This window comes from Pelophylax lessonae (assembly GCF_965119305.1).
Source record: "Pelophylax lessonae genome assembly, chromosome: 6".
NCBI classification, from domain to species: domain Eukaryota; kingdom Metazoa; phylum Chordata; class Amphibia; order Anura; family Ranidae; genus Pelophylax; species Pelophylax lessonae.
In genome coordinates this window covers 137,966,226-137,982,878 of record NC_138773.1, presented here as the reverse complement: position 1 = coordinate 137,982,878, position 16,653 = coordinate 137,966,226, and the positions used below count along the sequence as shown (strand labels likewise).

Here is a 16,653-nt window from a genome sequence, read left to right as displayed (position 1 = left end):
GTCGGGATTTTCCATAAATTGGGATAAATCGGTCCTGATGCCCCTGGATGCCCTGCTCGCCCCTCTCCCTGATCGGTGCGGGTAGTTGACTCCTTTAAATATCTAGGGATCCGTGTTTCTCCAATACCCTAATCCAATACCTCGAGCTGAACTTGGTACCTCTGCTGCAAAGGTTTCGTTCTAAATGTACGAGTTGGTGCAAATTCCCCTTGTCTGTGGCTGGTCGGGTTAATCTGGTCAAGATGGTCTGGGCTCCTCAGCTCCTGTATGTCCTTCACAACTCTCCTGTGTGGATACCCAGGAGGTGGTTCTATAGGATAGACTCCCAGTATCACGAATTGATCTGGTGTAAGAAGGTGGCTAGGATTAAGCTTACTACCCTCCAACTGAGTAAGGATTGTGGTGGGCTTGCAGTTCCAAATCCTAGAGTGTATTTCCTTGCCCCTCAGGTTCAACACATGGGGGGCTAGGGGCTCCCGGACCTCTTAGATCCTATTAGGTCCCTTTTGGTCCCTCCTGGCTCCCCGCACTCGGTGCTTGTCCATCTCGAAGCAGGGTTTTCACACATGGTGGTGAGATTGCCGACGATTTCCCAGATTTGCATGGTCTGGCGCTGTGTCAAGGGGATGTTTCAGATTAGGGGATACCTTTCTCAGACCCCGAACTGGCATAACCGCAATTTCTCTGAGCTGATTCGCCTGGAGGGGTCCGAGGTTTGGGAGGCCCATGGCTTATATTTTATGGTAAAACTGTTTCAAGCCCGTGTATTGAAATCCTTTCAGGATCTGCAGAGGGAATTTGATGTGCCCAGACACGGTTTCTTTCGGTATCTACAATTGAGGCATGCAGTTTCGGCCCAAGCACGACTTTCTACCCTACAACTTGATACTCACCGATTGATGGGGGAGGTTTTCAAGGTTTCGGATAAAAAGGGTATGATTTCTCATGTGTATGCAGTTCTATTGGGTTCTATGCAGGACCCGGCTTCCCTCCCGGCCCGGGCGGGGTGGGAGGGGGACCTTGGACCCACAAATGGGGAAACGTGGGAATTGTGCCTCTCCTCGGTCCCTCTGGTGTCAGTGTCAGCCTCACATAAGATTTCTCACCTGTTCCTGTTCCATAGGTTGTATCGACCACCAGTGCAACTGTTTCGTTGGGGCCGCAGGTCTACCCCTTTATGTCCAAAATGTGACAGGGAGCAGGGCACACTTACACATGTTGTGGAGGTGCCCCAAATTATTTCGCTACTGGTCGGTGGTGATCGACAATTTCTAGAGTGAATAATTTTCAGTTACTAAGGGATCCTGTGGTCTGTTTGCTTGGAGCTCTGGAGGTGGACACTGTCCCCGAATGCCCATGTGGCTGTCTTAAGTGGAGTTCCGGGCTATTTTGCAACTTTAGTGATTCCTGGAGTGCTTGCTATGCTGATCAATAATTAGGCATTTTCAATTTTTTTCGGGAGTCCCTTACCTTTTTTTCAGGGCATATTTGATTGTACTTCCTCCTTCTACCCCCTCTGTGGCCACAGCCACCGACATCACTTCTGCCTTTGCATTGCATCCTGGGAGCTGTTTGTCATCACTCCCAGGAGGCTGGAATCAGAAAGAAGTCCCAGAACACTCCCTGGAATCAGGAAGGACACAGCAGATTATACTGCAGCTTCAGATGCCCACATCCAAGATGGCTGCTCCCAGACAGTTTTTAAAAGTAAGATTTTGATTAAAATCCAATACTGTACACCTTGTAAGTATGAGAATAGCGGTTCTGTAAAGGGCGATGGATTCATATTATAGGGGTATTTTTAGTTAAAAAGGGATTTGAGGCCGGAACTCCGCTTTAAGATTGCTCTATATTGCGCGTAAACTTATCGCTAGATTTTGGATCTCCTCCAGGGTTCCAGGCACGGGCCAGTGGATTGCACAGGTCAATGCAACTCCGATTAGGGAAAAACTGACATACCAACACCGAAAGGCACACAAGAAATTTGCCTCACTGTGGCAGCCCTGGCTGGATGACCCTGCCTTGGCTCCACCACAGTTGGTCATGAACAGGTTGCTCACAGGGTAGAGTGCTGTTTCCATGACAGTTTGACCTGCAGTGGTATACTTATGTTCTTCTTTCTTCTCCTCTTTTCTCTTCCCCTTACTTTTCTCTTCCTTCCCCCCCCTTTTTTCCCTTTTCTCTCTGCCCTCACCTTCCTTCCCTTCCTCCTTATGTTTTCTGCCAACGTTCTTCCTTTTTTTAGTTTTACTTCAGGTGGGTTCTTGACAGCATGCTGAGGTATGTGTCAAATAACTATGAGTGCATGATTCTGGTACTACTATTTGATGATACTTGGTTGTTCATTATAATGGTTTGTCTATGCACATATTTGATTTTTTGCTAAGGTATGCTTTACACCTGAGTACTGTAATTTTTGATGATAATTGTTCTATTTTTGTATTCATTAAGCCACTGTCATTGATGGAATTGTGTATTCCTGGTGTTATTTATACAGTGTTCTGTTTAACACTCAAATAATATATTTTCTAGAAAAAAACAAACAGGGCTCAACCAGAAACAGGAGCTCCCCGGAACAACTAACCCTCAAATAGAACCAAAAAAAAGGGGGTTCTCTGAGACTGCAGCCTGCAAAATCTTGCAGCCAAACGAATCATCCGCTGAGGCCAGCACATCTACCTTGTAGAATTTTGTAAAGGTATGCACAGAATACAAAGTTGTCGCCTTGCAAATTTGTAGCACCAACGCCTGATGCCAAAAAAGCCCAGGAGGCACTCAGCACTCCAGTAGAAAGCGCCTTCACTGGAAAAGGAGGAATCTGACCCTTCAGTGAATAGGCCTATACCACCATCTATCTGATCCATCAAAACTTGGCCTTTGATAGTACCCAAGGCCAACCGCTGTTTAAACCCTTAGAAAACAGGTGAGGGTGCATTTTCAGCAATTCGCACCATGAAATATAAGATTTCCACGTGCGATGACAGATCTTCCGAGAAGTCAACTTCCTAGCCTTGGAGAGTGGGGATTACAGACTCCGAGATCTTTATCGCTCAAAACCTGACTTTCAATGGCCATGCCGTTAAAGCCAGCGACTGTAAAGCAGGATGGAAGATCAGACCTTGAAGTAACCATACAGAGTGGGTATACCCCCTGGGACTGCCCATAGGCGTAACCAGACTTTTTTTCTTCCTAATGTCCTACTGCTGTAGGGGGCAGTATAACACAATGGTTAAGATGATCAGGAGCTGTGTGCGTCAATGAACGAGAGAAATGCACTGTTACTGTTCGGACACTGGCAGGGAAGGGGTTAAAACCAGGGGCGATCAAAGGGTTAAGTGTGCTCCTAGGGAGTACTTTCTAACTGTATAGGGGATCGACTCACTGGATGAACACAGAGACCTGTGTTTCTAAATAGGTGGAACACAGGCTCCCCGTGTTCATAACTAACAGAACAGCGGGCTGCCTTGTTTACATAGGCAGACAGCCCTTCTGTCTCCATGGGGAGTGATGGCGGGTGGCCGGCGGACATCCCGTCCGCTGGACTCGCTGGTTCCCTCTCTGGCCAATAGGCATGCGTGCGCACCTCCGGCGGCGTGTGCGCCCTTCTATCTATTACAGGAAGCGACGTATAGGTACATCATTTAGCGTAATAAAGCAGACCTGCCACACAAACTACTGCGGCTGGTTGGCAAGTGGTTAAAAGGAGTTGTAAAGTCAGGTTTTTTTCATCTTAATGCATTTTTTAATTCTAATTTCTAAAAAAAACTGAGTGCAGCAGTCCCCGTAACCCTTACCTGAGGTCCCTTTCTGTCCAGCGATGTCCACGAGTTTCTCAGCCGCCCAAGATTCTCCATCCTGATTTGCTGCCACACAGCACTTTTGGCTGCCGCTGCTATCAAAATCACCTATCCAATCAGAGAGAAGGCTGGGCAGGGTCAGGGCTCTGTGTCTGAATGGAAACGGACTCGGCTCAGGTGCCCCCATAGCAAACTGCTTACTCTGAGGGCACTGAACTCCTAGGAGGGAGGGGCTAGGATCACAGAAGAAGGACTTGAAAAGAGGAGGAAGCAGCCTGCTGTGTGCAAATCCACTAAAACAGAGAAGGTTAAGTACAACGTTTTTTATTTTTATGGAAAAAAAAAAAAAGACTTTCCCAATTGCTTTAAATCTTACCAGGTTTCTCTGTTTTTCTCTTTTGCTTCTCTTTCATATTTCTCAAGAGTTCTTTTGTCAACCATGCCAGTTAAAAACCTAGAAATAAGTACAAAATGTAGTATTAAACAAGTTGCCCAACAGAAAAAAATAGTTTAGAGAGGAAGTAAACTCTTTTTACTTATACCTACAGGCTTACCTCTAGGTACTGTGACGAACACTTAAACTTGCACAGTTTATGAGATTCAGAGTGCATGCACCTGTCATCGGCGCATGCGCTCTGAAGGTACGGCACAGTATGCCAGACCTTCAGAGCCCGAGCTGCAAACAGGCAGCTCCCACGTGCAAGCACAGGAGTGATGTCATCGCGGCTACAGCCAATCTCAGCCATGGAGCCCGCGAACCTGGAAGAGAAACCAGGGAAAAAGGTCAGCCGTCTCAGCAAGTTGTGGGCACTGCTGAGACAGCTTCGTTTTAAGGCATTTCAAAATGAGCTAGTATGCGATGCATAGTAGCTCATTATGCTTTTGTCTTACAGGTTTCCCCCACCCTAGGGTTTACACCCTCTAACACCTTGGAGCCCAAGCCTTTTTTCTGGCATATGTTGCTTACAAGTTAAAATCATTTTTTTTTTAGAAAATCACTTAAAACCCCAAAAAAATGTTTTTTAGCACAGACCCTAGAGAATAAAATGACGATCATAATATTCTTGTCACACAGTATTTGCACAGTGGTCTTTCAAATGCAATTTTTGGCAAGAAATGCACCTTCAGGAATTAAAAATAAAAAAAACAGTAAAGTTAACCCAAATTTTTTGTATAATGTGAAAGATGTTACGCCGAGTAAATAGATACCAAACATGTGATGCTTTCAAATTGCACTCTCTCGTGGAATGGCAACAAACTTCGATACTTAAAAATCTCCATAGGGGACTCTTTAAAAAATTTTAAGCATTACCCGTTTAGTGTTACAAGGGAGGTCTAGTGCTAGAATTATTGCTCTCGCTGTAACGATGGCGATGATACCGCTCATGTGGTTTGAACACAGTTTACATGTGTGAGTGCTACTTGATCTGAATTTTTGTAAAATCTTACCGTAAAACTCCTTTCTCTTGCATCCTCTGACAGTCGCTGCCCACTCACCCTCTGGGTAACAAAAAAGCTCAACCGGAGCAACAACCCAGGAAAGCAAATAAACCAAGTGAAAACAACCCCAACAGACAGGGCCCGGCAAAGCCAGGGCCCCCTTAAGGCACTGCCGCACACAGAACTTTGGGGCCAAAGGAGGCATCTGCTGATGCCAGAACATCAAGTTTGTAAAATTTTGAGAAGGTGTGCACGGACGACCAAGTCGCAGCCTTGCACACCTGGGCCACCGAAGCCTGATGACGGAAAGCCCATGACACACCCACCGCCCTGGTATAGTGCGCCTTGACAGGGAGGGCGGAACCCGTTCCTAAATCGAATAGGCCTGTACAATCGTCTGTCTGATCCATCTTGAAATGGTTGCCGCAGACGCAGCCGTACCCTTCCGAGGTCTCTCAGGAAGGACAAAAAGAGAATCCGACTTCCTAAAGGATTCAGTGGACAGGTAAACCCTGATGCCCGGACAACATCCAAGGAATGTAAGGCAAACTCCTTAAGATGCTTAGGATTCGCACACAGCGAAGGCAAAACAATATCCTCATTAAGATGAAAATCAGAAACCACCTTCGGAAGGAAACCGCCAGGTAAGGGGAGCAACAAGACAGGGATGCCAAGTCCAACACTCTGCGGGCAGAAGTGATCGCCACCAGAAAGGCCACCTTTCGTGACAGCAGAGGCAAAGAAATTTCCCTGAAGTTTTCAAAGTGAGGACGTTGCAAAACAGACAGAACCAAGTTCAAGTCCCAAGGAGGTAAAGGCGCCCTCCGAGGAGGAGCCAAATGACACTCCTTGAATAAAGGTGTGTATCAAAGAGTTAGATGCCAAGGGGCGCTGGAAAAGGATAGCCAGTGCAGATAACTGGCCCTTAATGATGGTCAACGCAGGATGGAAGATCGGCCCCTGAGACAGCAGATCGTCCCATAATGGGAGCCGCCAGGGAGGCTCGACGACTAGTTGTATGATGTCCGCGTTTCAAGACCGGCACGGCCATTCCGGGGCCACCAGAATCACCAGCTTCGGTTCCGAGACCAACCTGCGAAGGAACCTGGACAACAACTGAATCGGAGGAAAGGCATAAATCAGGCGATACTGATGCCAAGGAACCACAAGCGCATCCGAGGCTTTTGCCAGATGATCGCACATTCTTGCCACGAACCTTCCCACCTTGTTGTTTAGCTGAGATGCTAACAGATCCACATCTGGGGTTCCCCATCTTGCACACAGCATCTGAAACGCCTCCGGGTGTAGGGACCATTCTCCCTGGTGCAGGGTCTGGCGGCTCAGATAATCGGCCTGCCAGTTCTCCACACTTGGAATGTGAACTGCCGAAATCGCCGAGATGTGCGTCTCAGCCCAAAACAGAATGTTGGTCACTTCCCAGGCCGCCCGGGCACTCCTGGTGCCCCCTTGGTGATTGATGTAAGCCACCGCAGTGGCGTTGTCCGTCTGCATCCGCACATGGCGGCCTGGAAGTTGATCCGACCAACGGAGCAAGCACAGTCTGATCGCTCGCAGTTCCAATACGTTGATCGGTAGGGAGGATTCCTCCTCCGACCAAGTGCCCTGGGCAGACAGAATGCCCAGACCGCAACCCCAGCCTGACAGGCTGGCATCCGTGGTGATCACCATCCACAATAACGGGCGGAAGGACTTGCCTTCCGTGAGAGTCGGGGACTGGAGCCACCAGAGAGGATCCTCCCTGATGTGGTGATTTAGATATCCTCCTTTCCATGGACTGAGGATGCCTGTCCCATCTGGCCAGGATCTCCGCTTGAAGAGATCGCGTGTGGAACTGTGCAAATGGAATTGCCTCGGAAGGCTGACACCATCAACCCCAGGGACCGCATGCAGGCCCAGAGTGACGAGGAATCTGCATCCCAGAGGGACCTGACCTCGTCCTGCAGAGTCCAGAGCTTGTCCTCCGGCAGAAAAACCTTTGCTTGGGCAGAGTCCATGACCATTCCCAGGTAAAGGAGACGAACAGAAGGGGGACAAGATCGACTTCTGAACGTTGATGGTCCACCCGAACTCCTGGAGCGTCTGAACGGTAGTTGACAGATCGCACAATAGGCTCCGGCTGGCGCTCAATCTTAACAGGAGATCGTCCAAATATCCCAAGATCGCAATCCCCTGCGCCCGCAACAGGGCCAAAACAGGAGCCAGCACCTTGGTAAACACCCTTGGAGCCGAAGAGACCAAAAGGTAACGCCACAAACTGATAGTGATCCTCCGCGATTGCGAATCAGAGGAACCTCTGATGACCCTCGAATATGGGGATGTGTAAAGACGCATCCTTGAGGTCGATGGAAGCCAGGAAATCTCCCAGACTTAAAGAGGCCACCACCGAAAAGAGGGATTCCATGCGGAACTTCAGAACCCGCACAAAGCGGTTCAGAGCTTTCAAGTCCAGAATTGGACGTACCTTGCCCTCCTTCCTGGGCACAGTGAACTGATTTGAGTAAAAACCCCGAAACCTGTCCCGATGAGGCACCAGGACGACCACCCCTTGGGCGAGGAGATCCTGAACCGCCCGATGAAGATCGTGCAACCGATCTGGGGTCAAATGAAGATTTGAGGGAAAGAATCTGTCCGCTGGTCGCGAAAGGAATAAGGAATTCAATCTTGTATCCTGATCGAAGGATTTCCTGAACCCACCTGTCCGGAACCCGGAGCAGCCAAGGTTCTAGGAAACCGTGCAGACGTCCCCCCCCCCACCCCTGGAACGGGTGAGGGCGTCCCTTCAGGTGGAGGCGGAAGGACCCCGCCGGGCCGGCGTGGTTGGATTTTTGCTTGCCCGCCCAGGGCTTCCTCTGACCACCCTGGCATTTAAAGGGGTTCCCCTTGTCCTGTGCCTTAAAGGCACGAAAGACCCCCTGATTTGGTTTAAAGGAAGGCCCCCGCTTACCGCGCAAAAACTTACCCTTGGGATTCTGGGGCAGTAGAGTGCTCTTACCCCAGTGACCCCTTTAACCAACTTGTCCAGGGATTCCCCAAAAAGACGATTCCCCGCATAAGGGATATCAGATACAGTCTTCCTGGAAGACTGGAAAGCCGACCAGCTCTTCAGCCACATAAAAACAATGGAGCAGCACCGTGGCACCAGACAGCCGTGCTGCTAGAGGAGCCTCATCCAAGGCCGCGTCACACAGGTAAAAAACTGCCAGACGCATCTGCTCCACCATTTCCACAGTAGCTGGAGAGGCGGAATCCGCCTCCAGAGTGCGTTTGAGCACCTGGGCCCAATCAGCTACAGTCTGAGAGACCATAACCGAGGCGAATACGGGCTTCAGTAAGGAACCCGCCACCATATACGCGTGGCGAGTAAGATTCCACGCTCCTATGCGTAGGGTCCCTGAACACCGGAGAATCTTCCGAGAGCATGAGAGAGGCCTTGTTTAACCTGGACATCGTGTGATCCACTTTAGGGGACACGGTCCATCGCGAATCCGTAGGAGACGCGAAAGGGTAACGTAACTGAAACCATTTTGGTACCACAAAAGGGCACTTTAAATTACGCCACTGTTCGTTCACTGTTTCGTGAAACTCAGCGGGACAAGGAAACGCCTGTGCCGCTTTCCGGGTTCTGCGAGTCCCAAAGGAAGACTGCTAACCCGGTGGGTTGGGCTAATCCTCAAAATGTAGTGTCTCCTTAACAGAAGCAATGAGCGCAGATACGGCCGCGCGTTCTTTAGCCGCTTCAGGAGAAGGATCATCCTCCTCCTCCATATCAGAATACAAGGACTAAAAACCCTCAGGGGGTAAACTGTCCAGGGCAACCATATCAGGCTCTTTTCCTAGAATCCCGCTCTGACATCAACAAATCCACCTTGGACGCTAAAGTCGCAAGTGCAGCAGCAAGGGAAGGTGAAGATTCAGGAGTACCTGAATCACTCACCAAGGCTGGGGGGAATTTGCAGTCCTGGGACTCCATGAGAAAATCACTATCGCTTGCCCTTTAAGACGCGATCACAGCGACCACCTGCAATGCACTGCAATAAGGATTACACTAAGGTACCCCCCCTGAGATGGGAAAAGCACTGAAAACAGAAGAAAATTCCCCAAAACCAGCAAAAGAGAACCCCCAGAAGTTTTACCACGCTGCTAGAAACGATCTCTGAATACAGGAAAGGAAGTGATGTCATCCGCAAGAGGCTGAACAGGAAACTGGCTAAGGGAAAATGGTTGCCAAGGCATCTGAATGGGAGGCTCCGAGAAAATGGCCGCCGAACATGTGCAAAGAAGAACACCTTGCCACACACAAGATGGCGCCCAAAAACACTACATGGAGAGCTGCAGAAAGTGCCCACAGTGAGGCCAGAGCAGCTGCCCATACCCAAAATGGCGGACCCGCGTTTTTTTTTTTGCACCGCATCGGTCCGCACCGCCATGTCTGCACCCCCAAACACACTGACAAAGTGGACAGGGATAGGGACCCCCACAGACCCCCCCCCCCCCCCCCCCAGCGATACATGCGCCAAGAGGCCCCGCAGGGACTGGGAGGGATGCAAGCCCCGGACACAGACATGAGGGGAGAGCACAGACATCAGCAGACTGTCATCCCCAAATAGAGGCCGCACACAGAGGTTACTTACCGCTCCATATGGCGTGGGCGCCTCAATATCAATATCGCGGAAACCCCCCACCCCAGACGGTGGGGGGGGGGGGGGGGTGGCAGCCGGAATAGGATGTGTCACACGATCAAAAACCGCATGTTGAGGCATCCCGGCGAGGTAGCCACCTCGCAGGCCGTTGCCCCCGAGGACAGGGGCAGGTCGTTTGCTAGGCCAGGGCGCACGCATAGCCCGCTAAACGCTCGATGGCGGGCTGGGATTCCATAAGATCCTCTTTCCTGGAGTACCAGGACGACCAGTCCGATTCCCAGCTCCGCAAAAGCTGTAGTCTTCCGAAAATCCAACTAAGCGCAGACAAAAAAAAAAAAAGCTAGTAGTGCAAAGAAAACACTTTTGCAGAAAATAAAAATAATAAAACAGAAGAAAGGCTGAGACATGTAGCCCCAGCACAGGGAAGCCTATCTTACTCCTAACTAGGCAGAAGACAAACTGAGTTGGGAAGGCTGATAGCAGGGGGGGGTATTGGACCAAAGGGACAGCCCCCTACAGGTGTGTCTATGTAAATTGCTTTGTTTCTAACAAGTCTTATGCCTAGCTTGCTCCTGTGGATAAGAGGTCAATACCCATTGGTTAAGACTGTATGAGTGGGCGGCGACTGTCAAGAGGACGTAAGAGAAATAAAATTTAGACACTATCCATTTAAAAAAAATTTAAATTACTTTTATTGCCGTCACAAGGCAGTGATGACAGGTGCTCTTTATGGAGAGATCTGGGGTCTAAAACCCCAATTCCTACCTTTGCACTATGCATCGGTTGTCACTACAAGAAAGCTGACTGTTGGTTCTAAACAACTGTACCGGGGTGATGCCTCTAGCTGCATCACCCCGGTAAAACCCCTTCAAGCCAAGGCAGCATATTTGCGTTCTGACGGCGCAAAGGGGTTAATAATGAAAGGACAGACAAGTGTAATCTACTAAATTTCTATCACTATAGTTGCTGTTATAATACATTAAATCAAGCAGCCCTAAATTATCTTTTGCTACTGGGCACTTTCACCCCCTTCCTGCCAAGGCTAATTGTTCGCTTTCAGTTTTTTATAGTTTGTCATAACATTTTTCAAACAGGTAATTTTTCTCCTTCACTACGCTGGTAAGGCTGCACGGATGGGACTGCCCTGATAATCGCTGCCCAAATTACCAGTGCAGATGTCGCTTTAACACAAGCCAGTTATCGGCTCTCCTCACGCTGTTAGCGTGAGGAAAGAAAAGCTGATAAACGGCTTGTGTTGACATTCGTATTTAGCGGTTATTGGACACAGCTGATCATGTGTTCAAGGGCCCTTTACCCCATTCTGATCAGCGGAGTCGGAAGGGCACTGCGATCACAAAGCATAGCGCCCATGAGCCGCAGGGGGTGCGTGGGGCAGCACAATCAGAGGGCTTCAAAAGACGCCTTCCTGGCAAAGTAAGCCCTTGCTGTAGCCCTCATTTGGCTAAAGCACAGACGGGAAGGGGTTAAATGTATGCAACCACCTAAGGTGGTTCTAAAGGCAGAATGTTTATCTATGCATTAAGATGAAAACCCGTGTGCAGCAGCGCCCCTAAAAATTAACTAAGCCCCATCTCAATCCAGTGATGCTAGTCATGAGAGCCTCAGCTGTCCGTTGACCTTCCCTCATTGGCTGAGGCAGCAGCCGGTCCCACTGGCTCCTGCTGCTGTCAGTCAGTGAGCCAATTGATGGAAAGCGGGGAGCAGGACTGAGCCTGAATGGACAAAGCCGTGGCTTGGGTGCCTGCGTGCTGAAGAGGCTAGGAGCGCTCGGAAGTGAGAAGAGGATCTGGGCTGCTCTGTGGCAAAATAACTGCACAAAGCAGGTAAGTATAACATCTATTTTTTTTAATTTTGACTTCCCGCAAAATCCTTTTCTCTTAAGTTTGACGGACGCAGTCTCTGATCCATATTAGTAAGGTTATACTGCCCCCTACAGGAGAAGGACACTATAAAGAAAAAAAGGTTCTAGCTACGCCTATGGGCAGTCCCAGTGGGTACACCCTCTTCTTGCATAGGATGTCAGTTTTGTATCAAAGCAGTGTTAGAGAAGTAATACCAACCCAGCTCAAAATAGAGGGGCGGGTACTGTATCCGTCAATGAACTTAAGGGAAAAGGATATTACGGTAAGCGAAAAATCCAGTTTTCTCTATCGTTTATTGACGGAAGCAGTCTCTGATGCATATCAGTAGGGACGTCCCAAAGCAGTGCCATAAAATGAGGGGTGGGAACAGCAGAAGAAAAGTCCCCAAGGCTAAACATTGCCTGGTTGGCTGCCTAGGACTCATCAAAACAAAAGATGAGGCCCACCTGAAAAAAAAAAAAAAAAAAAAACAACATGAAACACCCAAGGAAGGCTAAGAAGCCCCCATAAAAAGCAGCCTGCAAAACTTTGCAGCCAAAAGAGGCATCTGTAGATGCAAGCACATCCACCTTTTCGAGAAGGTATGAACAGACGACCCGTAGCCTCCTTGCAAACCTAAACCACAGATGGCTGATGGCAAAAAGCCCAGGAAGCACTAAGCGCCCAAGTAGAATGCGCCTTAACAAGGAAAGGAAGAATGTGACCCTTTATTGAATAAGTCTGCACCACTGTCTGTCTGATCATTCTGGAAACATTCGCAGGCAGCCCTTTCTTTGGGCCATCCGTGAGTGAAGCGAAGCAGACTCCGAAAGACTCCGTCTCCAAGTACACCCTGATTGCCCGAACCACATCCAGAGTATGCAGTGAAAATTCCTTAGGATGTTATGGCTTAGGACACAGAGTGTGTCCTCATTTAAGTGAAAACTAGAAACCACATTCGGAAGTAAGGACGGCTCCAGACGAAGGACCACTTTATCCTGGTGAACCACCAGATAGGGAGAACGACAGGCCAACACCGCCAGTTCTGACACCCTACCTGCAGAAGTAATAGCCACAAAGAAGGCCAACTTCTGGGGTAAGGACAGCAGTGGAAACTCCCGAATACTTGCAAAATGAGGTTTCCGAAGAACCGAACGCAGAAAATTAAGGTCCCTAGGTGGTACCGGAGGAGCCAAATGTCGCACCCCCTGGATGAAGTTACACACCAGGGAATGGGTGGCTAATGGCCCTTGGAAGAAAGTTGCCAAGGCCAACAATATACCATGCAATATACGATTCCTCGCATTAAGCAGAGTGGGAATCAACGTAGCTGACAATCCCGTGTCCTTCAGCAGCTGGCTTTCAACAGCCAAATTGTCAAAGCCAGAGACCGCAAAGCAGGATGAAAGATCGGCCCTTGAGACAGTAAATCCTCCCTGAGAGGAAGTCTCCAAGGAGCGTCTGGGACTAGCCTGACCAGGTAGGCGTACTAAGCTCGGCGAGGCAACTCCTGAGCCACAAGAATGACTGATCCTGCAAAGAGTCTTGGCAGCAAGCTTGAGAGGAGAAAAAGCATCCATCAACTGATACTGACCCCATGGGGCCACCAGCTTGGCTGCGGTGTCTGCCAGAGGGTCCCGGGAGCAGTCACAAACCTCTGAACTTCGCGGTTGACCCGAGACGCCAACAGATCTACATCTGGAGCGCCCCAAGGAAGGCACATTTGCTGGAACACCTCCAGATGAAGAGACCATTCCCCTGTGTCCAAGGCACGTCGGCTGAGGTAATCCACCTGCCAAATTTTTACTTTTGGATGTGAACAGCGGATAGAGCTGGAACAAAGCATTTGGCCCATCGAAGGATGCCTGCCACTTCCAAAGCCACAAAGACACTTTTGGTGCCCCCTTGGTGATTGCCATAAGCCACGGCCGTAACATTATCCGCATGAATGCTCACCGGACTGCCATGCAGGTGCTAGGTCCAGTGGACTAGGCAAAGCCTGAGCGCTCTCAGCTCCAGAACATTGATCGGTAACCTGGACTCAAGGGACCAGACTCCCTGAGCAGACAACCTGCCGAGAACGCCTCCCCACTTGGACAGACTAGCATCCGTGGTGACAATCGTCCAATACACCGGGAGGAAGAATTTTCATAGCTTAAGCATAAGGGACCAAAGCCACCATGTAAGGGACTCCCTGTCCACCTAGTTCAGCTGGAACTGGTTGTCCAGGGAACCTGGATTCTTGTTCCATTTGAGAAGGATTTTCTTCTAGATGATCGTGTGGAATTGAGCGAAGGAGACCGCCTCTTAGGACGAGGTTCAGAATCCACCCGCACTCCTCCCAAGTTCTCATGGTGATCTCCGATTTTATTTCCAGCACCGTAGGAGACTCCGCACGTAGAAGCCGATTATCCAGGTAACCCAGGACCGTTAACCCCCGCTGCCGCAACAACTGTTGTGAAGACCCAAGGAGCAGAGGCGAGACCAAAGGGTAACGCCACAAACTGATATTCAACTTCTCCCATTGCAAAAATGGAGAAACCGTTGGTGTCCTGCACATATTGAGATGCGAAGGTAAGCATCTTTGATGTATATGGAGGCCAGGAAATACCCCTGATGTAGGGAGGCCACCACAGTGCAAACTGATTCCATCTACAATTTTTGAAATCGCACAAAGCAATTCAGTGCCATCAGGTCCATGATCGGACACACCTTGCCTTCCTTCCTGGGAAACGTAAACCGGTTTAAACAAAAACCCTGAAAACATTCCGCACATGGAACCAGAACTTTTACACCCTGTTGTACCAGGTCCTGAACTGCTCCAAAGAGCCTGTAAGCAATCAGGGTACAGTCGCACATTGGAAAGGAAAAACCTTACCGGCGGTACTGATCGAAACTCGATCTTGTAACCGGACTGTATGACCTCCTAAAAAGTAGTTAGCTCTCAAGTCTCAAGACCTGGCTTTCAACAGCCACACCGTCAAAGCCAGCGACTGTAAAGCAGGATGAGAGATAGGCCCTTGAGACAGAAGATCGTCTTAGAGGGAGCCGCCAGGGAGGCTCGATGACTATTTGCATGATGTCCACGTACCAAAACCGGCGCGGAAAAGGAGGCACCTGACCCTTGAGCGAATAGGCCTGACCAGTCTGCATGATCCATTTAGAAATGGTTGCAGCGGACGCAGCCAAACCCTTCCAAGGTCCCTCGGAAAGGAAAGACAGGGAATTGGACTACCGAAAAGACTCCGTGGCAGCTAGCTAAACCCTGACAACACGGACCACATCCAAGGAATGCAAGGCAAATTCCTTGGGATGTTTGGGCTTCGCACAAAGCGAAGGTAAAATATCTTCGTTAAGATGGAAGGCAAATACCACCTTGGGAAGAAAACGGAATTTTTGTAAAATCTTACCGTAAAATTCCTCTGTGTCCTGACAGTCGCCGCCCACTCATACAGTCTTCACCAATGGGTATTGACCTCTTATCCATAGGAGCAAGCTAGGCATAAGACTTGTTAGAAACAAAGCAATTTACATAGACACACCTATAGGGGGCTGTCCCACTGGTCCAATACCCCCCCCTGCTATCAGCATTCCCAACTGAGTTTGGTAGCAAGCAGTTAAAGTCCAAATGAACCCCAAAAGAGGGGCGGCGACTGTCGGAGGACACAGCGAAAGGAATTTTAATGTAAGATTTTACAAAAATTCAGTTTTCTCTTACGTCCTCTGACAGTCGCCGCCCAAATCATACAGTCTTTGCCAATGGGATGTCCCAAAGCAGTGTAGACATGAGGGGTGGGAAGCACAACCGTCACCAAGGCAACGCAGCACCCAGGTCAGAGAAAGGAAACTTATCTGAACAGAAAGGTAAAAACTCTGGGTAACAGAACAGCTCAACTAGAGCAAAGAACCCAGGAAAGCAAACAAACAAGGGGGAAAACACCCCAACAGACAGGGACCCGCCAACGACATGGCCCCCTCAAGGCACTGCTGCACATAAGAGTTTTGGCAAGTTTGTAGAATTTGGAAAAGGTGTGCACAGACGACCAAGTCTCTGCGTTGCACACCTGGGCCACCGAAGCTTGATGTTGGAAAGCCCATGACGCACTCACCGCAATGGTAGAGTGCGCCTCGACAGGGAAGGGTGGCACCCGCTCCCTAATAGAATAGGCCTGTACAATCGTCTGCCTGATCCATTTTGAAATGGCTGCCGCAGATGCAACCATACCCTTCCGAGGTCCCTCGGGAAGGACAAAAAAGGGAATCCGACTTTATGAAGGATTCAGTAGACGATAGGTACACCCTGATCGCCCGGACTACATCCAAGGAATGCAAGGCAAACTGCTTAGGATTCGCACACAGTGAAGGCAAGACAATATCATCATTCAGGTGAAAATCTGAAACCACCTTAGGAAGGAAAGATTGGTTAGGTCGCAAGACCACCTTATCCCTATGAACAACCAGGTAAGGGGAGCGGCATGACAGGGCCGCCAACTCCGACACTCTGCCAGCAGATGTGATCGCCACCACGAAGGAAACCTTCCGAGACAGCACAGGCAGAGGAATCTCCCGGATGCTCTCAAAGGGAGGAAGTTGCAACACGGACAGGACCAAATTCAAGTCCCAAGGAGGTAAAGGTGCTCTCCTAGGAGGAGCAAAATGACGCACCCCTTGAATGAAGGTGCGTAACAAAGAGTTTGACGCCAAGGGGCGCTGGAAAAGGATTGCCAGTGCAGACAACTGACCCTTAAATCGTGGTCAGCGCAAGACGATGGTCCCCACCATTTTGCAGGAAGGCCAACACCTTTGCCACCGAAAAGGAGCAAAGATGGATGTCCCTGGATTCACACCAGGCAAAATAAGCCTTCCAGGTACAGTAATAGATCTTACCAGACG

The 16,653-nt window shown here is 49.5% G+C and overlaps 1 protein-coding gene across 2 annotated transcripts in view; it reads right to left on the bottom strand.

The window, feature by feature from the left end:
* Nucleotides 1-16,653, bottom strand: part of GSPT1 (G1 to S phase transition 1) — a 673,262-nt gene that overhangs the window by 396,684 nt on the left and 259,925 nt on the right. For both annotated transcript variants that reach the window (XM_082261298.1, XM_082261299.1), the window contains one exon: nt 4,174-4,251. In XM_082261298.1, the coding sequence (XP_082117424.1) occupies nt 4,174-4,251 (78 nt within the window). The remainder of the gene's footprint in view (nt 1-4,173; nt 4,252-16,653) is intronic.